Genomic DNA, 26,123 nt, shown 5'->3' with positions numbered 1-26,123 from the left:
AAGGTGAATTCCTGAACCACATGGGTCAGGCTCAGAAGCCATTTCAGACCACCTCAAAGTAAACACTGTCCTCAGTATCACAGTTGACTGGTTTCTACTGGATAAATACAGTAATTCCCACACTGATGGTAACATTGGCTTTATTTCCTAAAATAAAATCAATCTTGGTATTCACAGATATTTCCACACAAATTTCTGAAAAGGACCTAGCAACCAGGATTTCAATTTCTAGAAGGAAACTGGTTTCACTACCTATCCTGAGATACAAGTAGATCAACAAGATCCTAATTTTTTGTTTCAAAATTTCTGCTTTCTCTGTCTTATCTGCAATCTTCTTTTTCTCTCTTGTCTTTTGAAAAGGAGGTAGTTGAGTTGGATGGTAATCAAAAGTTACAACATTCCTTTAAAACATGGCACATCAGCTTTTTCAGTCTGATATCAAGACCAGAGGCCTGCAGTTCGAGAGCTCTTTCAAAATACCTACCATCTGACAAAACTTCATAGGCCTCAGCTACTTGCTTAAATTGCTGTTCTGCCTCTTCTTTATTGTCTGGATTTTTATCAGGGTGCCACTTTAACGCCAGTTTACGGTACCTGAATGGAAGGAAAACAAAGGATATTTTACTCTTAAAATAATAAACATGCTATACAGGTAAGCAGAAAATGGTTCAAGCAAGTTGTAAGAGCCCTTAAATACTGTAAATGCATTTCAGAATTCCCCATGTGTTCATAACTTGTGCCTAGACCAGTACCAACAAATTCTGCAAATCTCTGTTAGGAAAGATATCAATTTATGTGACTTCTACTTATTCTGGTATTGACAACAAAATGGGATTCCAGAAAATGTGGATTATATTTGTTCCTAAAATGCATAACATATATATACACCAGGGATACATACGCTTTTTTAATATCTTCTGCTGAGGCATGCTTTTGCACTCCCAGAACTTCATAGTAATCCACCATGTTTCAGTACTTGTCTTGTTAACAGATGAATCTTTCAAGTCCTGTAATAACAAGAAATTAATTTACAAGTTTATCCAGTAATGCTACTTACTACATAGAAAGCAGGTAACAGCCTGGTATCTTCCAGTAGCAAACCTCATCTGAGAGCACAGCTTTAGAAATTTAGATGTTCCACATACCAAAAAATAAAAGCATTTTATGTTAATAGATCAATTACTTTGATTCTGATTTTTTTTTGTTCTTTAATCCCACTGAAACACAATAAACAGCAGATTCCTGAAACAGCTTGAAAAGCCAGATTTAACCAGTACAGTAAGAAGAGTATGTGAAGTATGTCACCATTTTGATATAACTTTGAGTGTAAAAGAAACTACGTATTCACGTTCACTTTGTCATTTCTAACACCTGTCATGCCTTAAGCCCACATCATCATAAACAAGGGGACACATCTTTCACATCCACTGTTCAAAACATTACTTGCACCGAGATGCTACATTCAAAAAAAAGTAATATATGTGCAGTTCTTAAAAATATAAAACGCAAACTACAGTTTCCAATAAGCCTTTCCTGTTCTCAAAGTTGATATAAAATTCACATATTGACAAAGCTACTGAATTCCACTTACTTCCTTTGTGTTTAGCAACATAAAGCATGGCCAGGCTAACTGCAAGGTAAACCAACTAACTCCAAGGACAGAGACACCTTGTATTCTTAGTATATGACAGTAAAGTTTTCAAAGAAAAGAGTTCAAAGAAACCTACAAGTTAAAAGAAAAAGTACTCTACTCAATTTAAATTCTGACAGGAACACATTCATACTAACTCTTACTTCCACTAAAAGACCACTAAGATTAGAAAATCTAAAAAATCAAGAATAGTTTTCAATTCTTCATGCAAAGGCTTCTTCTCCCCACCACTGAAAGAAGCCTCCATTATGGCAAAACTTTCAACCACCTTTCCAACTGGTTCAAGTCTTATGGACAAGGCAAGACTGACCTTTTTAATGAGTTATCAAATCCTTGCAGGCAAAGTCACTCAAATATACTTAGAACATGACAATACAGTAATGGATTAGTCACACCACCTTGTCCCGTGCATCAAGAACAGAAACTCACTGAAATCACTCCACTCTCATCTCAAGGCATTCAGCACTTTTCATTTCAGACCTGACAAAATCTCATTTACATGTTTTTTCACACAAATGCTGAAATAATTAAGAATGATAAAGCCCAATGAAATATTCTAAAATTAATTTATTGTACTACACTACATGCACCTTTCAACAGCTGGATACAAACACTCAAGAAAGACTTCCTTTCAAAATAAATTGGTACATCTTCAAAGACACTGCTGTTGCAGATTAAAGCTGAATTAATCTGAATTAGGGATGTGGCTGCACACACATTTCCTCAAATCTCAAAACCAGTTCAAGTGATACTCTGCCATGTTACCTGCTCCCTCCAAACTACTAAAACAAATGCTATGGATGAGCTGTGTCTCAAACTCAGGTGGTTTTTGCAATCTAGTTAACCATACAGTTCCACAAACATTTCCAGAATTAAAGTGCAGCAGGTGAACAAACCTCTAATTGTTTTTGCCCTTTGAAGAAATCTCCACAGAAAAAATTACTAAGGGTACTACTGTTAACACTGTGAGCAACACCAAGGGAAGTTGGGGACATGCATTAAAGTGAACATTAAGAATGTCAATGCTAATATAGTAATGCCAGGGTTCAACATGTAAACATAAAAATTGCCAAAAATATCCCAGAATATCTGCTATTAACTAGTCATGCCAGTTTTGCTGTTTCCCAAGCAATGATTAGCACAGCTCTATAAATACACTGCTGAGGAGCATGGGTAGCATGCATAAGTGTGTTATCAAACCACAGAGCCAAACCTTTTGAGTAATAGCATATATAGAACATATAGTTTACAGAAAGAAATCAGATGGCAGAGAAGAAAAAATCTGCTCCAAGCCATGCTTATGACTGCAAGTCAGAGCTGCTCCTAACAAGTTACTAGGCTATAACCAGTGAGCCAAGAGCAGGAAGCCACAGCAACATAAGAGCACGTAACACACTGCTAGGTGCAAACTCAAGACTTGCATGAGCACTCTTCTGAATTCAGTTAAAGCAAAAATTCAGTACTCAAGCTTCTAGCTGGAATAAGCAGGTAAGAAAAGCAACTTGTTTAGAAACAGTGCTGCAGTGTTTTAAGTTAAGACTCAAAACATACGTTAATATAACCTAAATAACAGAAGTCTCTAGTCAGGACCAAAAAACAAGTGCTAAGGCAACAAGACCAGTCCTTACTTGATTACTCTGAATCTAAAAACAACTCCGAGACCAGAAAATCATTTGTTTCAAAGGAATGACTAGGTCTTGCATATTCCATATTTTAGTGAGTGTGCTCTTCTGTCTTTACTTGCTATTTAGTTTGGAATCAAAATAAACCAGCAGCTCTCTAGAGTACAAAAATGTTTATATTCTCCTTCTCCTGATGTAATATTCACATGACAGGAGGAGCTCACATCCAATAATCATTATTTCTACTGCTAGTTAACATCAAGCATAAATAACACTGGCACAATTTAAGGTATCAAAGAAACTTTTGCCTTGTGTGCAAAATATTTTTAGCAATATTTATATGAAGAAAATTAATCTGCAGGGGTTTCTTTTTTTTTTTTTTTTTTTTTTTTTTTTAGTTTAAGGAAACAAAACAAACAAACAAACAAAAAAACCAAAACCCACCAGCATCAGTTAATATTTAGCCCCTTAAAAAATACATGGATTTTTGCTAAGCATCCAGTAATAAAAAGAAAACAGCAACAAAGAACAAAAAAAACACTCAAACCAGGAAAGAACTCTGCATCCAGTCTTTCCAACACACAAAACCAATCAGCTTAGAACAAAGTGGAAAATAGCTGATAAAACTGCTGGAGTTTTTTAAAATGTTAATCTGCATGGTGAAAAAGCCTAGATGTTTCAAAGCAGCAAACCATGTTCTTCCTGCAAAAAGAAGTGCAGAAATACTCAAATTTCCTAACTAAACAAACATATTCCTAAAACCCCAAAACTGTCAAACAGTCTCCAGATACACAAGCAAAGCATTAACTAAGCATTCAAGAAGTTGGATTTTTTCCAAAGCCATAACTAAGCCAGGCCACATTAGCTGATTTTCCCATTCCTAACCACAGAGAATCTTCAAAGTCTCAGAAGACAAAACAAGCAAAAAAACCTCCAGATAGAAGATGTTGTTTCATGGTCTTCATGTTTGCCTTCAAGAACCTACAGTTACTTGTGTCCCTAACTGCTGCATGTTTATAGGATGCTATCAGGTACTCCTCCTGTGGAACAGGAATACATCAAACATCCACACGTTTATGTGGACTAAAAGTTTCCTTCCCTAGCTTACAGACTTCTCAGTTATCACAGAAATCAGGAACCTTCTGCCCCACTAAGAAGCAGCCCCTAATGCTGGTACCAACACAAGACAACTGACAGGAGTACATGAGCAGCCTTGGGACCTCCCTATTACAGCACAGCCCAATGCTAGATCAGTTTAAGTTATTCTGAAACACAGCTCAAACTGTTTACAACAAAGTTCTCAGCTACATAAAAGACATGAGAAGAATTACAGAGCATAGATATGTAGAGAGTTAAAAACTTCTGTAAGATCAGATGACAAAAAAGAAAACAATCAGATACAGAACTTACAAGGATGACAAAGCAGCATCTCAAACCAAATACAGAAGGGAGGAAGGCATCCAAACAACAAATTCTTAAATCAGGAGGGAGGGAATTCAGACAGGAAGGGACACGGGCACGCGACCTTTGCCGTCAGCCTGGTCAGAACAAGTTATCTATTTCTGGCCGCGAGCAAGAGGGCAGCACAAAGAGTCCTGAAAGATGCCAGAATAGCTCAAGCTTAGTGAGTGGTGCAGTCACCTGGGTAGAGAGAGCTGGAGTTTCAATTCCTTATTCATGCAGTTCTCAGGAACACCCAGTCATCAACATCCTGTGCAAGGTGCAGAGCTATCCCGTTCCTATTGCCTGCCTGTTTTTAACAAACCTACCTAAAGTATTGCATCCTGCTGGCAACACAGAAAGAATACCCTGTTCTCAATCCCAGTTCAACCTGAGCTTCCATCTGACCTCCCAACAGCAACTGAGCAATTTGGATATGACTCTGGTATGTTAAGAGATGATGCACACACTCGAGCATCTTTGGGAATTGCAACCTATGATTAAAAAAATATTATTTTTCACATTCCAAGAATATTATTCCAAAATAGTATGTTGGGGATTTCAACTGCAATTCACAAACTGTAATTACTTGCTTGTATCTCTCCAAGTTACCCGTCTAAAAGAAGGACAAATATAGATCAACCATAAAGCACCAACTATTCACTAAGGCTCCAAAATACATTTGTACCAGTGGCTCAAGAAGTCCTCACTGGCTTCAAGAGTCCACTTTCTTTACACAGACACTGGTTACAGAAACTGCCTCTGGTGTCATCCTACACCCTAAACAGAAACAAATCTCACACCAGAACTTCAGAGCAGAACACCACCCAGGCAACAATCAAATGAACTTTACTTAGTACAACACAGGAAGCTATGCAAGTCCCAAAACCCTGACCAAACCCCACATGAAATTAAGAGATCTTAGTCAGTCCTACCAACAGCATCTTGGATGTGCCACATGTAACTGAGCTGGGAGCAGGAGCAGTCCTAGCTGTCCTAGCAAAGGAGCACTGTACTAGTGCTAACACAAAAACACCCACACCGAATACCAGAAAATCCTTCATAAAAGTGAAAAATACTGAAGAACTGAAAGTCACTTTCATTGATGAGTGCAATAATAATACAGAACAACAAAATAAATCTGTAGGAAATTTGAAATTTTTCTGGAAAATACACTTAAACACTGTACCAGCATTAAATTTTTCTTGCCATTCATACATGCATAGTGGGGTACAGACTAAGGTATGTTAAAACCTTAGTATTTTTAACCTCTACTTACCTAAGCTTAGACAAGATGTCACCATTTACCTTTACAGGTTCTAAAATGTATTGCTTCACGAAAAATTTAATTTACCATATATTTGAAGTTAATAAAATGTCCTTAAATAGCAATGTTTATACTCACTGGATTACTACTAGCCCAGCATCCCCATGAGATGGATCTAATAAAACCCAACATTCCAAAAAGCTTAGTTTAATCTGGTGTTTACAGCAAACATCCTGTTACTTTTAGAAAACAGAATGGATTTGAACAGTGATTAATGTATGAGAGGGTGCAGTTCAGAGTACAGGGGAAAAGGTAGCCAGGCTGACTGCTTTACCTTGCACTTCACATTCTATTAAAAATCAAGAATTAAGTAAAAATTCAACACCACCCACCTCCAAAAAAAAAAAAGAAACCAAAAAAACACCACAACCCACCAAAACAAAAAGAACAAAAAAAGCACGAGTACAGGGGTAACTCAAATCCTTAAGGCAAGACGTGACAAAGAACCTTTTCTATTCCTCTCCTCCCCAAGGAGGCCAAAACATGGCAGAAGCTACAGGACTTTCTTGCCCATATTACTGTGGCACATAGAAAGCCTGTAGAGGGCAATAAGAACCACTGAAAAATTATTAACCTACCAAAAATGGAAAGAGAAGAAAACAAAAAAACCTTTATCTGTAAAAGAAAGGTAAACTAGCTAACAAAACTGGACAAGGAAGCACATCCATGTGCAGGCTACCTTCACACTGTTGTTTGATCCTCTATTTCTTACCTATCTATGAGTGGGCCTTAAATAAAGGGGTGCTTTCTCATGATCCCTCCTTAAAGCAAAGGGGCATTTTTCCAAAACACAACTCAGGTATCCAAATTTGGAATTGTATCATACAAATCTGGAACACAGGCACCCTCCTACTACTAACCATAGAAGGCTATTTTATGCAGAGTAAAAATGTTCCTAACTCATTTTAAAATGAGTATGACCTGTGTTTGATTAATTGATTAAAGTCAGTGAAAACCTCAACTGGCAAAGATTTGATCCAGGCAATTTCAGCCAAATAATCATATGCAAAGAGATGAACCTTCAGGGAGAAGAAAGTAGTTTAAAAGTTTATGCACACTTCCTCCATGACAGTAGCTTTTAGAGTGAAGATTAATTTTACTTAAACCAACCAGTAAATAAAAATGCTAAAATAAGGCAAACACCAATTTCTTTTTCAGAACAAAAATTGACAAATTGTCATAGAAAAAGACTACATCTTTAGGAAAAAAAAAAATCTTTCTTGTCTTATCAAAAGAACTAGCAAAGTTATAACAAAACCTGGTTGCAATGTAGCTATAAACTGCTTCAAATTTAAACACATGAGCTGTAAGATGCTTGTTAGATGCTGGGTCCTCACTAATACCACTGGGATTTAAGTACTTATTCAGAACAAATAGAAAACTTGCAACAGTAGGAGTGAAATCCATATGCATTCATTATTTCTTCCTTAGCAGTTAAATAGAAAGAAGCAAAGTAAATTAAATCTGTTCATTAAATCTAAACTGAAGCAATATATAATATCTATTCAAATGTATGACTTCATGCAAAACAAAAAACGTGTAATTTAAACCTACTAATATTATCAACAACTGTTTTAATATGAAGCTATCTTGGAGTAAATAATCATCATATATGAAATTATCCAAGTTTTGACTAAACCAAGTAATTTCTCACTAATTCTTTCACTCCTTCAATAAGTGCAAGGAAAAGCTGTTGACAATGTTACCAGGACACAGCTGAAGAAGTTCTTTAGAGATGCTATTAAAAAAAATTTGAACACTTCCTGCTTAAGGTGCAAAACATCAGATAAAGCCTCACACAACTAAACTGAAATTTCAGACAACACACTCCCTGCAAACATTGCTTTTTGGATGGTAAGAAACAGATGGCCCAGTCAGTTCTGGAGATCCAGTACAGTGACATGCTGGACATGCACAAACCTCTGCAGCCAGCAGCACAAGAGCAGAACGTGGCTAACACGGGTAGCTGCTCCCTCTCTGTTCGACCTGTGTGACATTTCAGTCAATTCCAGCCTAGAATTTCAATGCCTCTGAACTCACAGCAGAACACTCATCAGCCTCAGCCTACACAGTATCAGCTTGAAGCCCTAATTCCAGCAATGGCATTAAGCACAGATGTACAGATGCAAGAGTCATGAAGTTTTACAGTTTGAAAACAAACAAACAAAACCCCCTCTTTCTTCAACACAGCCCAGTAACTTTTAGGTACTTGTATATTGCTAGGATGATAATTTAACATAACTTAAACATTTGTCTCCATATACATTTCAAAACTTCTAGTGGTTGAAAGAAAAAATATAACAGGTAATGTTTATGTGTATATTTCAAAAATAAATACCAAAAGACATTATTCTTGCAACTAAAACAAAAAAACAAAAGCCTTGCATACTTTCTCCCAAAGTCCAGCCAAGATAAACTAGCAAACCTCATCAATCTAGCAAAGGCACAAGAGACAGAAGGAAAAGCTACTTAGGTAAGAATGTGCTAAGAGTCAAAAAGCACAGGTTCTAAGAAGAGGAATCTGACAAAGAAGGAGGGGAACTTCGGAGTTTACAGATAGAGAAATCATCATCATGATGGCAGTTTAAGCCGTACTGCCAGCAAAAGCAGGAATTTAAACTTCTCCTCCAATGTCTGAGATAATTTAAGAAAACTTGACCCTAAACTAGCTTTTATTTCCAAAAGACTCTTCTTCTCCACTGAACAGGCAGCACGAGGCAGAAGTGGGAAAACAAAGTTAGATGAGTGCTCTGCAGTACTTAGCATTACAGTTGAATAAAGTAAAATAAAATCACAAAAATGTCATCACAGAGACAAGATCTGTAACTACATTTACTTACTGGTCCAAACAAATCTGCTATGACAACATAATCCAGCAAACTAAACGGTGCTGTAACCATCAGGCTCCTGATCACCAGCTGAACATAAAAATCCCCCTAACTAGAGTACAAGGATCTCCAACGAGTAAACAAAAATCAAGGTCAGCAGGCAGCAGGAACCAGCCGCTGAGAACCAGAGAGTTAGAGCATAGTTCATTCCAGCTGTTCCCTCTTTGTCAACACCTTGTCCTTACCATTTTTTACACTTAATATTCTAAAAACTCAGGGCTGAGTATGCAACGTCACAAGCTCGACCATTTAGACATCAGCTTTGTTACAAATTTACTTTCTATGATGTTAATTTATCCAAATAAGAAAAAAACCAACTTATTATCAAACAAATTTGCTCTGTATATTGCATTATCTATCCTAACTCCTCCATCAGCTCACGGCCCCAGCACAGGTTTTTAGCAGCCAACAAGAGCTCTTACTGTAACACTATAATACTGTATAAAGTGGGACTGCAGACACGAACAGTAAAGTCATAAATAACTTCACTTCCCAACTCGCCACCCTCTCAGAGGCCCAGCAATGACGACGACAAACAAGGTTCGCTACCCGCCTCTGACAGCTTTCAACACAGCTTAAAACTGAGCTTGCTCGTAACACCTGAGCGCTACCGCCTCATCCAACAACCTTACTGCTGACCCTACCCTGAATTAATAAGCACGGAACAGAATTTAACTAAACCAATTCTACCGGGGAAAAAAAAAACAAAAAAAAAAAAAAAAAAGCAAAGCACACTTAGTTTACAAGCATGCCAAAAAAGTCCTCTGCGCAGAAAAAGGATGAAAGTCTAAGATTGACCGATACAATCAAGAGCAAAAGGTGAACCGAGGCTCTACCTCTGCTTTCTGAAACTGAAACCGCTGCAAGAAAAAACCGCGGATTATTTCCCCGGGCCTCTGCTTGCGGCAGAGGACAAAACCGAGGCGGGATCATCCGACCCGAGGATCGCAAACTCCATCTCCTCCATTTCGACTTACGTGATAAACCCAACACAGCCACTGCGCTCGGGGGTGGCTCCCTACCCACACACCCACCCGCCCGGCCGGCCGCCCCGAGTGCCGGAGATCCCCGGAGACCCCCGCCGCCCGCTCCGCTCCCCACAGCCCTCGCTCCGGCCGCCCCGGGGCCGCCGCCGCGCACCTTACCAGCGGCCAGGACGGAGCCTCTACGGCTGATGGCACGCCGGCTCCCTACGGGGAAGGCTCCACCGCCGCTCCCCCAGCCCGCAGCATGGCGGAGCCGGCCCAGGCCCACGCCGAGCCGCGCCGGCAGGCCCCGTTACCAGCAACACTGTTGCTAAGAACCGCGGCCTGGCCCAGAAACCAGCGTTCCCCTCTCCTCCCTCCCCTTTCCCTCACACGGCCAAAGCAGCGAGGCCCTTCCCGGGTCGGCCTCTCGCCCCGCACTCACCCTCCCCGGTGTCTCCACAGCGCGGCCGCCACCCTCCCGCCTGCAGCCCGGGACAACGGCGGCAGCTCCGCTCCCCTCCCCTCAGCCGCAAACAGGAAGCTGCGTCACCGCGCTCCGTCACTTCCGCAACGATGTTTCCGGAAGTTTCTCGAACGGCGTGAGTGCCCCGCCGCCGCCCGCGCGCAGGCGGAGCCTGCCCCCTACCGGCGGCCGCGGGCACTGCAGCGCCATGGGCCGGGCCGGGCCGGGCCGGGCTGGGCTCGCGTTCCCTGTTGGGCCCGGGCATCGCCCGCTATCCGGTGCCATCCGGTGCCATCCGGTGCCATCCGCGGCCGCAGGGCCGGGAAGGGCTTTCCTGGCGCGGGTTTCCCCTCGCAGCACCCCTGGTTACTCCTCTCCCAAGGTTCCTGAGCCCTCATGGCCACTCGGTTGGGTGTAAAACCCCTGAGTGCTGCTGGGGGAAGGGGATGTGGTGTCCAGGGGTGCTGCTGCAGGAAAAAGAGGTGAAAAATAATAATTCTGAAAGCCACTCTTTGAATAGGGGAGTTCAGCAGTGAAAAAGACAAAATGTCCCCCCCGTGTGCAGCTTTATTTTAGTCTCCCAAATTGTAACCCTGACACATAATTCTTTTTTCAGGCCAGATTCCTCATTTTCCAGCTGGCACACACGCAGGTTCCTGGTGCTGTTTGAATACATTTAAGCATCCTTTGGGTTATATTTGCATTTGTGGTTTTCCGAGTGTCGTAGCCGAGAGCAAAGAATGAGCAGCCGAGTTACTCTTCTGCTTCCAAAATTGGACTTCATCCATTATTTAAATTGCTGTAAAATTATATTCCTTGCCCTTTATTTAAAAAGTTGGGGGAGGCGTTTATTTATAGATCAGCATCAGGTTAGGCATATAATTAGAAATCACGGGGTTTCCCCACCTAAAATGTGCTTCCTAAATAAAGTCAATTAAAAGGCTGCTCATTATTTTGGAGATGTTTATGTGGGAGTGGGATCAGTTCAAAAAGGAAAAAAAAAAAAAAGCCTGAAATAAGACAGAGGAATCAGACAGGGGAATACTGTAAATTAGCAAGGCAAGTAGCAGGGCAACCCTAAGAAAACTTTATGGGCTTGGTGCGTAGGGGGAAATAAAAGCTTCAAAAGAAATGCTGTTCAGTAAGGTTTGATGCTAAATACTGGTCATGGAAACAAGTCTTTAAAATTAGATCGGAGAGGAGACACTTAGTAACGCTATGAGTCCCTCATCAGCAAACAGATGTTAAGTTCAAGCTGTTGATTCACATGGAAAAAAAAAAAAAAAATTAGACTGTCCCTTTTTCAAACGTTTGGTTGTAAACCTAAGAGGAATCCCAGCCTAGAAAGTGCAAAGGTAGGTGGTGGGGCAGTACTGTGTAGTTTGGGAGATCATACAAATTTCTGATGTAATGGTTTAAACTTTTTTTGAAATGTTTTTTCTTCAGCGTTTCATAATGGATGACAGCACAGCATGAACTGTCTTCAGTCTTTGAAAAATCTCCCCTGCAGTAAACAGGCTGGAAGCAGCACATGAGGCAGTTCCTTTGCTTTGTTTACAGAGAAGATTTTATATTTAAATTGCGCGTGATGGATGCTGACATAAAATATTCCACTTACCAACACAAGTGGAACAGCTGCAAAGATGCATAATCCTGCACGGAATTACAGGGTTCTACTGGTACCTCAAGGTCTTCAGAGCAAAGAGAACTCCAGAGGCTCCAGGCTGAGGCTGCTAACACAGCATCAGAGGAAGAAGCTTCTCCTTCCTCCTGTGGTTCAAGCTCCCCACTGGTAAATGACCAAGCATTCCACCTGAAGTCACCTTGACAAAGCTTAACCCTGGACAATTTTTCATGCGTGGAGGTGGATTACATGTTAACAGTGATTTGGGGAGAGCAAGACTAACAGGGCAAACCTGCTCAAAACGTTGTGCAAAACACACACAGTGACAGCTTTTTATCCCTTTGGCTCAGCTCAGTTCTGAAAACACATTCACAGTTTTGTTTTGTGGCCAGAAGAACAACGCCTGGTGGTAAGCAGGGAAGGAAATTGCTGCTTGCATCCTGCTGCACTTGTGTCCCAGGATGGGGGGACACCCACCTCTTACTACTTCAGGTCCTCAGTGGGTCAGCTCAGTCACTTTGCTCTCGTGAGGTCCCACCTGCACTACTCTGTCTAACTCTGGGACCCCCAACACAAGAAAGACCTGGATATCTTGGAGAAAATCCAGAGGATGCCCAGGAAGATGTTCAGAGGTCTGGAGAGCCTCTCCTACCGAGACAGGCTGAGAGCTGGAGTTGTTCAGCCTGGAGAAGAGAAGGCTCTGGGGAGACCTGAGAGCAGCTCCCAGTACCTGAAGGAGCTACAGGGAGAGTGACTGGAGAGAGACTTTTAACAAGGGCATGGAGTGATAGGATGAGAGGTAACAGGGAGATTTAGATATTAGATATTAGGAAGAAATTATTTCCTGAGAGGGTGGTGAGACACTGACACAGGTTTCTCAGGGAAGAGCTGAAGCTGTTCCTGGCAGTGTTCAAGGCGAGGTTGGATGGGGCTTGGAGCAACCTGGTCAAGTGGGAGATGTCCTTGCCCATGTCAGGGGGTCTGGAACTAGATGATCTTTAAGGTCCCTTCCAACCCAAACCATCAGATGATGCTGATGATACTAATGTGTTCTAACCTGTACATGTCCAGGAAAGGTCTCTGCTTCTCCTACATTACCCAAAGGTCAAAACCAATATTGCAGCTATGATTATTTGAGAGTAGCACTCTGATAAACAACGTTCATAACCACTTTTTTACTCCCCCCTCTCTCATGCAAGTTACATAGTTCAAGTACCACAGGACAGGACTGACTGGTTCCTGAGAATTAATTAACATTCTTCTGACCCATAGTTCAATGTGCTCTGTCTATTCAGTCACATTTATTTCAACTAAGGGTTCTGAGGACTATTTTTAAACTCCAGAGTTGGTCATATTAAGATGTCTTATGGTAGTTTGAAAGCTTTTAAATAAGAACTGCTTGTGTGTTTTCCATGCAACAAAGGACCTTTCAGACTCTGTGTAAAACATGAACACAGATAAACAAGAGAGGCAACTACAAAAAGTAAAGTTATTTGCAAAAGTGTGAAGTAAAAGCGTTCCATATTTTTTATGTCTAGCTGCTTGCAAGAAGAGCTTGGAATTTTGTGTTGAAGAGCATTAAATGTTTCTGGCAGAGGAGCAGCATTCCAACAACAGAAGCTGATCAAGCTTGGTCTGTCACAGCTGGTATCAAAGATGCAGGCAGACCTGTGCTGGTGTCCAGTTACTAATAAGTCAGAATAAAGTCTGTTATCAAAACATCTTCATTGTCCAGGAATTTTCAGCTCTTAACCTGGGAGCATGAAGGAAAGGTTTGGTTACACTTCAGCTAACCTCAGCTGTCTTAAGGTTGAGCTTCTCCTTTAAGGTCTAAAATGACAGAGAAAGAGAGAGGAGGGGGCACCTCCAGGTCACAATTTATCCCACCCACTTTGGAGATGTATTTTAGTAAAGAAAGCATCTTCCTCTGGAGCTATGTGTCCGGGTGGCCTCTCTGTCATCAGAAGTGCCTCTACAGACACCTTACAGATGGCTGAAGTTAAGTAAGATGAATTCAGGCCTAACTGGTAGCTATAACCTAATGATGGAAATCATGTGGCAGCATTCCAGCAGGTACTAGAAATTCACATGGTTCCCAGATTCGGGTTTTTTGTTGGTTTTTTTTTTTAGTTTTTTGTGACTTATGGAGGTCCATTATGAAAAGCCCATCAGAACACAAGAAATGCTTAAAAATGCTGCATTAGAGATATATTAATATTAGTCCCTTTGATGTGGTAATGGCTGCAGCCTTCCCGGCCTGCTGCTTAATGCATCCAGTTTCTCTATTTACAGATTTACAGACTCTATTTTGGGTATTAGCAAAGAACATGAGCATATGTATCAAAGAGTGTTTTCACATCATTTAATTACAGTGCTACTGGCAAAGTAATTCTGGAAAGTGCCACTTAATAAAACTTAAGCATTAACTTTTCCCTGATAGCTTATCAGAAACAATTAGACTTGAAATATGGGCAATACACCTAATGTTTAAAAGTTTAAGTAGAAGCATTAAAAGCACAAAATAACTGATTTTCATTAGCATTCTCCAGAGTTCTGCTGAACACAAACTCAATTTTCATTGGTACAGTGCTTCTTAGGTAACCAGGAGGCTGCAAGTTTAACTGGACTCCTCTTTGTAAGTAAAAGTTTGAGTGTAGTGGATGCTTTCCAAAGTGGTTAAAACATTGCAGGATATGCCAGTTACTCCAGAAGTATCAGATGTATTCTGCTTATTTGGGGTGTGCAGAGAACAACCTCAGCACTGTGCTGATCAGTCAGATCTCACAGCTTACAGCAAGTGCTTTTCCTTGCAAGGACAGCTTGATCAGCATTTCTGTTCATTAATTTGATCAGGGGTAGGCTTTCTTATCTGTATGCCAGTGCCAAATATTAGCTAATTCTCTGTAATTTTTCAATAGCCAGACAGATCTTACAAACAAATTGACCTAAAACATCTCCCTGGAACTTTAAGCTCTGCTGTTTGCCTGAAAGCATCAGGGGGAAAAGGAAACTATAAGAAGGGCTTCAATTGAATTAAAAGATAAAAGGGCTAGAATAAAATAATTTCTTCAGAGATGTTTGACAACATGCAGCAAAAGCTATATAGCAACTGAGGAGAGATGCTTTTCCTAGACCTAACACTAGGGTAAGCAGAAGTAGCAAGATGATCTGAAATGCCACCATCTGGTGCATGCCTGTGTTCTTCAGCAATCAAGAGCTATGTGGAACTATAAACAGAGAATAAAATAGAAATAATGGAAAACTACTTTTCAGTCAAATGTTACATAGAATGAAGTAACAGCTGCTTTAGGAATGGAGAAAATAATGATCTCAAATGTAGTAGGACATATGAGCAAGCTGTTCCCAAAAACACAATAGCAGACACTGCAGACAGAATGCATGTTTTCTACAGAGCTATGGACAGGTAGATATGGGCCAAGAGTGGACAGCAACTATTCTGGCAGTGAGTGAAGTGTACCAAGGATCACAAGAACTTCTCATCCCAGAAGAGAAGTTCATCCCTTGATAGCATGAATTCAAGCCTCCAGGGCATCTCTGCATGCCTCTATGGACACAGAATTATTGAGGCTAGAAAAGACTTCTGAGATCATCAGGTCCAGGCTGTGACCTAACACTACCACATCGACAGACCATGGCACTAAATGCCACATCCAGCCTTTCCTTAAACACCTCCAGGGACGGTGACTCCAGCACCTCCCTGGGCAGTTCATTCCAATGCCTGATTACCCTCTCTGTGAGGAAATGCTTTCTGACATCCAACCTCAATCTCCCCTGGAGCAGCTTCAGGCCATGCTCTCATCCTGTCAGTAGCTGCCTGAGAGAAGAGCCCAACCCTCACCTGACTACAGCCTCCCTTCAGGTAGTTGTAGATAGAAATATGGTCTCCTCTGAGTCCCCTCTTCTCCAGGTTAAACAACCCCAGCTCCCTCAGCCTCTCCTTATAAGACTTTCCCCCTTCACCAGCCTTGCTGCTCTCCTCTGGACCCACTCCAGCACCTCAGTGTCCTTCTTAAAGGACACTGTACCCATTACTTGAGGTGAGGCCTCACCAGTGCTGAGTACAAGGTGAGAATTACCTCCCTGGTCCTGCTGGCCACACTGTTCCTGATACAAGCCAGTGCACACTGCTGGCTCAGTCAGAATTCCCGTGTTTCTCCTGTGTGTCTGACAAGCTCTGTTGGATTGCACCTAGCACTGGGCTGCCCAACCCATAGATGTTTGATACTGTTGGTGGCAGAAGAAGTGAACACACAGTGAGGTGATGTAACATCTATCCTACATTCTTTCCATCCATGCTTAGCATCATATCTGTAAAGCTATGAAGATAATTGACACCATAATTCATACCAAGTCTGTTATTTTGCAGCTGATAACAGATTTGCAAAATCCTTGAAAAAACAAAGCAGTCCTGGAAGGTGAAAAAGCAAAGCCACAAAATCTTAAACCCAGCATTACCCATTATTAACAACTGCAGACATCTACAGCCTCTGACATGAGAATTAGTGTAGTCTACTCAGTCTCATCACACCAAAGTGCACTAAAGGTTTTGCTGCTGTGTTCACTAGCAAGCAAGATAGAAGAGAGAGATGATTAAGGTTTTGGAGAACATCACTTGAGGAGAGGCTGAGTCAGCTAAGGTTGTTCAGGCTGGAAAAGGTTGATTCCTTTGTCCTGCCCAGTACTGGACACAAACTGGAATACATGAAATTGTATTTAAACCTGATTTTAAACGTTTTATTTTAACACTTGAACACTACAGCAGATTGCCCAGAGAAGTTGTGGAGTCTCTGTTCATGGAGACATCCAAAACTTAATGGGGCGAGGTCCTGAGCAACCTGCTGTAGGTGACCCTGCTTTGAGCATAGGGATAGGAAGAGGCTATTTTCAGACATTCCTGCTGACTCCAACCATGCTGTGTTCTTTGAAATGGATTAAACTGGTGTAAATTTAACCCTTACTTTTTGCTTTTTGTTGTCTCCCTAGCCACATCAGAAATGTTATGAGCTTTCCAGATTACCAGATAGATGCTGAAAAACAGGCAAGACATCTGCAAGCCTTTCTCATCTATTCATGCTACAAATATTGAAGTACCCAACAAGAACAGTTTTCTGTAATTTTCTGTTTACCACGTTTACTGGCAGGTAAGCTGAATATGGTGTAAGTATTCCAAAATAAACATGCACAGTGCTAACTTTATAAATGCTATAATGGAACTAAAAGTGTATTTAGCAATGAAAATAATAGAAAAGCAAAGGGAAGCAGATAATTCTAATTATCAAAGGAGATAAAAATTAAAGTACACCTTCAGAGGGGCACCCTATGTGCTGAAATTCCAGAAGCAGCTCAGAGATGTTTTTTTATGTATTTTCTAACAGTTAGTGTAGCATTCTTCACTATGAATTAGAGCTTCTCATATTTTTATCCAAGGAGGGAGTTCTGTTCTTTCCAAAGATTTTAAAGAAGTTTTTTTCAAAGCAAAGTGAACTTTAGCTATGCTGTTTGAAAGACAGACTGAAACAAAGCTAAACCTCATAGCTGCAGTTTGGCTGATAACAGTGGGAACTTCAGAGCTGGAAAACTGAAGTTACAAATCATCCTCAAGCATCAGAATCAGAGTCATTTGGGTTGGAAAAGACCTTGAAGATCATGAAGTGCAACTGTTAACCTCACACAGCCAAATCCAACATTAAACCATGTCCCTCAGTACCCCATCTATAAATCTTTTAAATACATCAGGGATGGTGACTCAGCCACTTCTCTGGACAGTTCCAACAGTAGTAACTTCAAGACCAATGAGCAGTTAATAAATGCTTCCCATTTAGAACCTGTTCAGTACTACCAATCTTTAGCAAGAGAAGACCCTATTCACTGCAAAAAAGAAAAAATAAATAAAAATTAAAGAAGAGTGTTTCTGCAAAGCTTCAAGAAAACTCAAATCATTTTATTCACAAAAGCAGAATTCAATAAAAATATAGATATCCTAACCAGTTTTACAGACCATGTTCATTTCTTCTCTCCTTTACTGACAGGCAAAGCATCATGAGAAAAAATAGTAACAAGCATTTACATCACAAACCATTATTAACACAGATTCATGTATATGAGCAAATGGTTTTGCATATAATTATAAATAACAAAAAAATTACAGCTTCAACGAAACATTCCAAGAAAAACAGCTCTCTTGTGTTTTAATTTCTGTGCTCTTACCATTTTTCAGTGGTGGAGAGATGTGCTGTCCTCACTGGCATTTGACAGTTTTTGGTTTAACTCAAATTTAGCATGAGCTTAGTGCACTCCTTGAAGTGTTTTCTTTAAGTTCCAAACCCCTTTATAGACCAAATTAGGATGTTTGTGCTAGATAACTCAAGTGATGCAAAAAGAAAACTGTCTGCATTGCTCCCAATAGCATCAGGAAACTTCTGTTTGTTTCTAAATAAGGAGCATGTCACAAAAATAACTGAAGATCTCCTTGTTGTTGTTCAAGCCAAACTTCTCTTAGCTCAGTGTTCTGGCACGAAAGTGAAGCCCTTTTTTCCTCTTTTGAAGACATAAATTCTTCCTAGAAATCATGAATGAGTTTTGTGAAGTTTACACAAGTCTGGCTTTCAGGACCATGCTGGAAGACAACTGAGATTAAAGAACAAGTTCAATCCTTTCTGGTTTGAAGAACAAGGTCAATCCTTTCTGGTTTGTTGTTTTTTTTTTTCAGTCCAGCTAGTAGGACTTAATGCACCCCTGGAAAAATTCTTACCAAGATACACAGACCAAGTGTTAATTTTATGTTTTTATTCCACTTTTATGCCTTTTAACTTTGGAGAGATGAAGAATTTGCGACCACTTCCATCATAAAGATAAACCTTGACAATTGTTTAAAAACAATTACAAAAATTATTTTTTAATTAAAACCAAACAGAAAATGCTGTTATTTTCAAAAAGCAAGTACTGAAATAGGAGAAAACATTGAAGTACAGAAACTGACTTTAAGGACGGGTTGTCTTGCACAGAAAACAACTCAAATCCCATGATTATTTCTGCCACAATTCTGATGATCAAAATCACAACAATGAGATTTCAGGTTACTTGCATTAAAAGTGCTTCCTGCCTCTGCCTATCTAAATTCTGACAGCATCACAACTGGGAGAGAGTTTGCTCTTCTCTCAAAAAAATAGAAAATCCATTTTCTTGCTACATAATATCTGTGAGAGATCATTTCCACCACCTAACTCCTCAGCACATGACTAACTGTTCCTATGTTATTTCTCATACCTTTATCTCCTGTTCCTTACGATATCCAGGAATACGTTTGAAAAGTGGGGACTTGTGCTTCACTCTGAACCAGTTGACAGTCAAAACTGAGCACACCCCTTGCCAAAGGAGAGCCCAACCCTCTTCTTACAGCAGTCTGGATACCAAAGGTGGTGCAAGCTGCTGCAGCTCAGATTTTCAGCTGACTACCTGCAGAATGCAATTTTGGGTAAAATCCCACTGATGTGGGTATGTCAGAATTTCATACCTGATGTACAGAATGTACAAAACAAGATCACTGAGTACTACTGGAAGAATAAAGAGTAATAAGGAGTAAAGAGTAATAAAGAGAAATACAGAGAATTTTCAGCAAACTCAAATTTTCTACTGACATTTTCTGCCACTGTGTGATTCTTGCAATGAAATTACTACACCTACATGCACCTCACATTTCCCCCCAGCCTACCCACTTCCTAGAGCTTGCACTCATGGGAACAGACAGGAACAGTGCACACTCTCTCCTCTGACAAAAGCAGAAAGTGTGCGTTACCAGTCATGGTTACTTGGCATGACTCCAACACAGTCTTCAAAATATGAATTTTTAATAGAAAATTTAAATTTAATTTTACAAAATATAGATACAACACTACCCAATGTAGCAAAATAATGGAATTGAGAAATAATTTCAAAATATTTAAAGCATTAGGTTCTAAAATAAATAATGCTATCTAAAAGAAGTGTTCAGGTTTTGTGATTAGGAAGAGGCAGTTTCACTATTACTGATCTCTTTTTCAACCTCTTTACAAGTTCCATAATTTAGGTAGAAAAATATACAAGAAAATAATTTTGAGATAAAGAATTGTCTGGGTATGTAACATTTGACATAAATAAAAAGCCTAAAGCAAAACCAAAAAGAAAACCAATTGTTTTATTTCTGTACACCAAGACTACAAATAGCATTTTAACACTTTATTACTCAAATTAAGAAATTATACATTTTTATATGGTTACTAGCAAACATCTTAAAATTACTGTTTCCCCACATTTAAAAGGATATTGCTGTTTACTGCTTATTAAATATGAAATCCAACAGCTTACAGTAACAGCAAAATACTTTTTTGCATAAGAGATGAATACAAATCTGATTGTAAATTTTGATGATTTTAAAATATAAAACTAAACTTCAGAGGGATGCACTTATGAATCTTACAGTTTGAACTGTAACTCCTTTTTTTAAATCAACTGCAGTTTGCATATGAATACCCAACAATGTGCCTACTACTAGGGATCAGTTCCTTCTACATGAAAGCAATTTTTCCCCCAGATATTAAATTATATTAAGCAGCCTGTTCCCACCTATTTTTCTTAGCAGAAATACTGCAGGCAGATGGATATATAACCTGTGTAGTCACAAAATATTAATGAATATGACAAGTGTCTACGGCACAGATATGGTACTTAAGATGGAAAGAAATCACAGGGAAAAGGAATGTGAACACCACAGGCTTCAAATATAAAAGATAAAGCCTGGTAACTTTGGTTCAAATAATTTTAATAGTTGTTACATGTGTATTTTTTTCAAAGTGATGATTTCTATGTTCTGTGTATGCAACAGGAGTCTGATACATCAAAAAAAAAAAAGTATCTGTACAGGCACAAAAGACAAACAGAATAGAGAAAACATGGATAGTCACATCCATTAACGACACCGGTCAAGTGATCATGACACAACCAAAGGCTGAACTTAAAATAATGCAATTTCTCCAAGGTATTCCAGAAAGCACAAATGGGAATATTATAAATATTTTATCTCAGTGCTTACCATCTTGAGGGAAGGTAGTATAGAACAAAATCAGTTCTGCAACAACTATGATTTGTAAACAGTTCTACAATGTAAGTAAAGATGTCAGGTTATAGGTAATGAGCATTTTCATCCTCTCAGTTCTGGGACATCTGCAAACATCTGCTCCACTTCCATCTAAAAGATTAATTACAGGATGTTAGCCCTGTCTCATCCCAATGTGCTGCATGGTTCACAACTTTATTGCCAGTTTGCAAAAATATTTATGTTTGAACAGCACAAAGCCAAAGCTTCATCTTTGGTTAATTTCACTGAGATGTCACTGTTCTTTAAATGTGCTCCTTCTTCGCATAAACACAGAAAACAGCCACACTGCACACAGGCATTCATTGTTTTGACTCATAAAGCAGTGTCCATGTAATATTAATTAATGAAATCTAACTAAGAAATTGTGTTTAAAAATTACACCTATTTGAGGGCTTTTGATAAGACACAAGAACTGCAGAAATCTAGACAGAATTCCCTTAAAACTGCTTGGGTATGGGTGCTGCTTATGGAGTAGGCACTGGTTAGTTCCTCTGCAGATCATCCAAAGAAGCATCAGTTCAACTCAGCTTAATTCAAATCCAGCAGCACATTCAATGGCATAAAGAAGTTTGCTTCGCATAAGATTTTCATCATAAAACTCAGGAAGCTTCAGCAAGTTCATGCAGGTACTGGCAGTAGGCAGCCTGTCTAAATCAGATCCTCCATTGTGAATGCAAAATGCAGGATATAACTCCTGAAAAATGCAACAGAAAAAAAAGAAAACATATAAAAAATACATACAAGCCAAAACTCCTAACAGCTGGGACCTATTTCTAGGAAATAAACCATCAAATCAAAACCTGTCACAAGGAAATAATAAAATGTTATTTCCTTTTATTCCTGGTGGCCCCCAAACACTCCTAAGTTGTGTAGTGCCACCCTCTGCCTTGTCCCCACCGAAAGTCATAATTTACAAAACACAAAGCAATTTATTTGGTTCTAAGGAAAAAACAATAATGGGTTAATGTTCACAGGCTCTATTCTGCACATTTAAAATGCTATTTAAAAACAGTGACACACAAAATGGAAAAAGTAATACACCAGCATGCAAGAAATTTTTTCTTCTGCTTGGGAGAAACAACTGGGATTCTCAACTTCGGACTCCTCTTACAAAGCCTCTCAAATGCCCTCTTTATTCTGTAGGAACTGGGGCAAAAGATGGGTTTCAGCTGTACTCAAGGTTTCTGACAGCAAAATACACACTAGCAGTAACAGAGGTAAAAAGAAAAGATGTTCTGGTTTGTATGAATGACATATATTATTTGTCATTGTATAATGATGCCAATTATTCTGATAATTGTACTTTCTGGTTTTTAATTTCCAGGCAGAGAAGACACTGTTTCTATATAGACAAAAAAATCCTAACAAAGGAAATTATGCTCAAGCTAATGAAGTAATGTGCTAAGCCAGTTACAACATTTCTCAGAGCTTAAAAGTATTCCAGTTTTACAGACAAACTGTACACAAGCTTTTACTTGTCATGTTGTAGTAATCATCTGACAACAAAGGGGATGAATGAGTGACCCAAACTAAGAATAAACTGGTAAAGTTATAGTACTAAATCAATTTCTTTGTGACACAAAAAAAATCCCAAATGAAGAAACAGTGATCAAATACATGCCTTTAATGTTTTCCTTCTAGAGCTTTAACTTCTCAGTATACCCCAGATATACAAAATAAATTCTTGATGAGTATCAAGCCATTAATTTCCTTCTACTCACCGCAATACACAGTATTTTCTTTGATAAAATCAGTTGTCTGGTGCAATGCTAAAAGCATTCCCTTTCCTAAGGGGATTTCTGTCTAAATTGATCTTTCAATAAGCCTGTAATTTATGAATTTCCAGCCCAACAGTAAAGATTACTGCAGTGGAACTATTCATGTGTAAGATTAAGCAAGTATTTACATCACCATGGTCTAGAACTCTTTATATTCTCCTACTACTACTACTACTTTATATTATCCAAATAAAGATCTAACTATACTTAAAACAATTATATTCAGTTTCTTCACAAAGTGATTATAAAGTCACTCAGCTGCTACTGGGATGATATTGATGTGCACAGTGAATCTGTAATGATAAAAATCTGTCAAACCCTGATTATTCTTCTGATGTGATAACTATTGATCCAAAGAACAGACTTTTCAAACATATGGTATAGAATACAGAATTGTTTTAATAATGTCAATTTTTTTTTCCTCTGAGAAAAAAATATACTGAAAAATATTGAAAAATATTTGTTATCTCTAAAACACTGCTTTTGCTGGCAAGAAAGTGTTCATTTTATCAAATGCTTGCCTGAGGTAAAACAGTTCTGATTTTAGAAACTGGAAAAAAATCCCAGCTCCAAAGCCAAAAGGTCAATGAGATTCTAAGCTAAATTATTGTTCAAATGGAGGCCTTAAAAGTATTTCATGGCTAAAATGCAGCTTTTTTAGTGTTCCTTTCAAAATGCTAATTGAATTCCCCTACTTTAGCTTTAAAAATGGAAAAATGAAGTTCTAAATTGAAATGTCATGCCAAGGGCACCATTTGTTGCATAATTAAATACTGTACAGCAGGAAACTGCAATAGTTTGGAAGTGAAAAGTATCATCAATTTATTATGTGACCTGATTGGAACTTAAAAATTTTCAACCACGTTTTAATAATTTTTTTTTGGTCTGTAACAATCACATTTATTAAACTTATTAAACTTTAATTAGCTTTAGTAAAAGTTATTCTGAGTCCAAATATAGCAGTAGGAGTTTAAAATTCTTAAATGAGACACACAAGGCTGTGCTATCTAAATGCTATGAATGTCAAGACATTTTTTAATCTTAAAATAAAATGCACTAACTTTAGGAAAATATGAAGGTTCCATGTTTTTATATATATATATATATATTCATAGTATTCATAGCATACAGAAGATTTCAGAATGAGAACCAGAAATTATGTTGCCCTCAGAAAAATATAGTATATATATTAAAACTGTAAATAAATTTTTAAGATAGTTTGTGTTAGTGTCCACCATCAACATAAATAAATTGAGAGTCCTTTAACCAGTAAGGTTCAGCACTCTGGCAGCTTCACACTCCTCACCTTCAAAGCTCTGAACAACACCCTGTCAGAGGTCACCAAGACATAACACTGTTGACCACTTACCCAGTTCTTTTTCTGGAAAACATTTCCTGGCAAACCAGGTTAGTAAATCCATGTCAATGAGATTCTACTGCAAGCACCATGCAAGTACTGACCTAACTCCTGCTCAGTGCTGCCCAGCAGAGCAGCAGTAATGCCTTTTCACCCTGCTTTCTGTTGACAAGACTGCTGCCTGTGGCTGAGCACACAAGTCCGTTCTGCAGTGAATTCATTTTTTAACTTGCTGATGTCATTCTGAAAATCTGATGACTATTTGACTTCCATTTTTTCTTAGACAAATATGTTAAAAGTCAGGCTGTGGTCTATCTCCCAAGCAGACACACAAACTTCAGCTTTCCACGTTTGCCTTTTCTAATGTGTCACTATCAGCCTCAGTATTTTTAGACTTTTGACTCACTTCCTCCATCTCTTCAAATGTCACACTGGCTATTGCAAAACTGGGCAACTACAGATGCATTCCCTCCCCTCCCCTTGAAGTTAAAAAGGATGACAACAAACAGAAAGTTCTGTTTGCTTTGTTTCCACAGCTGCTCTCCAATCCTCCCTTCATTACATGACTGATGTGCACTGTTCCATCTTAGTCCCATCCCATGGTTTTCTAATTGTTCTTCCCACTGTCCTACAAAATTTTGTTTGTTGCTTTAGGACTCAGCAGTGACATTCAACTGAGTTTAGAGAAGTTCAATAGAAATGCCTGCAGGCTTTTAAATAAACACACAAATCTATCAATTAATATCCTAGATAGTATTCATGTGATTAAACATCCATTTCTGTTGTCTCCATATCCAAATGTAATTACCCCAGACACTCTTTACTCTTAAAGGTTGGTATACCAGTTAACAGAGCTTGTGGGGTCTGAGACAGGATTAGTTTAATCCTGAAGACACATGAACAGGTAAATTGCCAAATGAAAGTGCCAGTTCCTCTCCTAGGTGCCTATAAAAGGAGTGTAGCAGAGCTATAGACACTGAAGAAGGATACACTACCTACCCACATGCTAACAGCACCACACAGCACTTGCTTCAGCAGCTGAAGGAATTTCACAGAGGGTTAAGACCGCACAGAGGGTTAGAGATCAATTGCTCCAAAGGAGCTGTAAATGCTATTGTGCTGCAGTGGCAGCACTGCATACACCTATCAGCTTCCAAAGAAAGGGGAAAATAAATGAAAGGACTGATGAGGGAAGAGAATGTGAAGTTACAGCATACAGGGATAGATGGAAGTCAAAGGAAAAAATATAATTCACTGCAGAATATGACACAAGAAATAACTCCTCCACTTCAAAATTGCTCTGCAGCCTTAAAAACTAAAAGCTGCTGAAGGTACTGGAGCATTCTTTCTGCACCCCTAGCAACTGATCCCCATACTACTGACAACCCACATATGCTTTTATGTATTTTAAATCATTCAGGTGTTAGAGATCTGTGTCTGATACCACTGCGATTTCAATACTGGAGCATCTTGTTTGTTTTCCAGAAGAAAACTGTACTTACAAAAAGAGTAAACTGTCAAGAGCTTAAAAGTTCTAGAATGAATTTTGTTTAATTCATTAAGAGAAAACTAGTGTTAAGGACTAAAAATATCTAAGTTATGTGTGTGTAAGAGGAATTTGTTGGGTTTTTTTTTCCATATTTCTACTTGCAACATCTTTATGTGTCACCCTCAAGCCCATCAAAAGAAAGGGTCCAATTCCTAAAGAAGAAATTCTTCTAGTATTTTCCTCTCAGGTATTTTAAATGCTTATGAAAAAGACAAACAAAACACACAGACACACACAAAAAAACCCAACAAAAAACAAGCCACAACACCAGAATGAACTTCCACAGTATTATTTAAGAATAA

At 39.1% G+C, this 26,123-nt stretch overlaps 2 protein-coding genes across 6 annotated transcripts in view; both read right to left on the bottom strand.

Moving 5' to 3' along the window:
• The window catches only part of DNAJB6 (DnaJ heat shock protein family (Hsp40) member B6), a 58,349-nt gene extending 47,861 nt beyond the window's left edge, over positions 1–10,488 (bottom strand). For 2 of the 4 annotated variants that reach the window (XM_030445525.1, XM_030445523.1), the window contains exons 1-3: positions 10,339–10,488; positions 902–1,007; positions 485–594 (exon numbers count right to left, since the gene is read on the bottom strand). In XM_030445525.1, the coding sequence (XP_030301385.1) occupies positions 485–594; positions 902–966 (175 nt within the window). In that variant the 5' untranslated portion in view covers positions 967–1,007; positions 10,339–10,488. Of the gene's footprint in view, positions 1–484; positions 595–901; positions 1,008–4,683; positions 4,767–10,338 lie in introns of those variants that run through there. The other 2 variants (XM_030445526.1, XM_030445524.1) reach the window with 2 other exon arrangements.
• A 7,436-nt stretch (positions 10,489–17,924) lies between these two features.
• Positions 17,925–26,123, bottom strand: part of UBE3C (ubiquitin protein ligase E3C) — a 74,955-nt gene continuing 66,756 nt past the window's right edge. For both annotated transcript variants that reach the window (XM_030444391.1, XM_030444392.1), the window contains one exon: positions 17,925–21,831. In XM_030444391.1, the coding sequence (XP_030300251.1) occupies positions 21,661–21,831 (171 nt within the window). In that variant the 3' untranslated portion in view covers positions 17,925–21,660. The remainder of the gene's footprint in view (positions 21,832–26,123) is intronic.

The sequence above is a fragment of the Calypte anna genome, chromosome 2 (assembly GCF_003957555.1).
Source record: "Calypte anna isolate BGI_N300 chromosome 2, bCalAnn1_v1.p, whole genome shotgun sequence".
Classification (NCBI taxonomy): Eukaryota; Metazoa; Chordata; class Aves; order Apodiformes; family Trochilidae; genus Calypte; species Calypte anna.
This window is presented reverse-complemented; position numbering and strand designations above follow the sequence as displayed.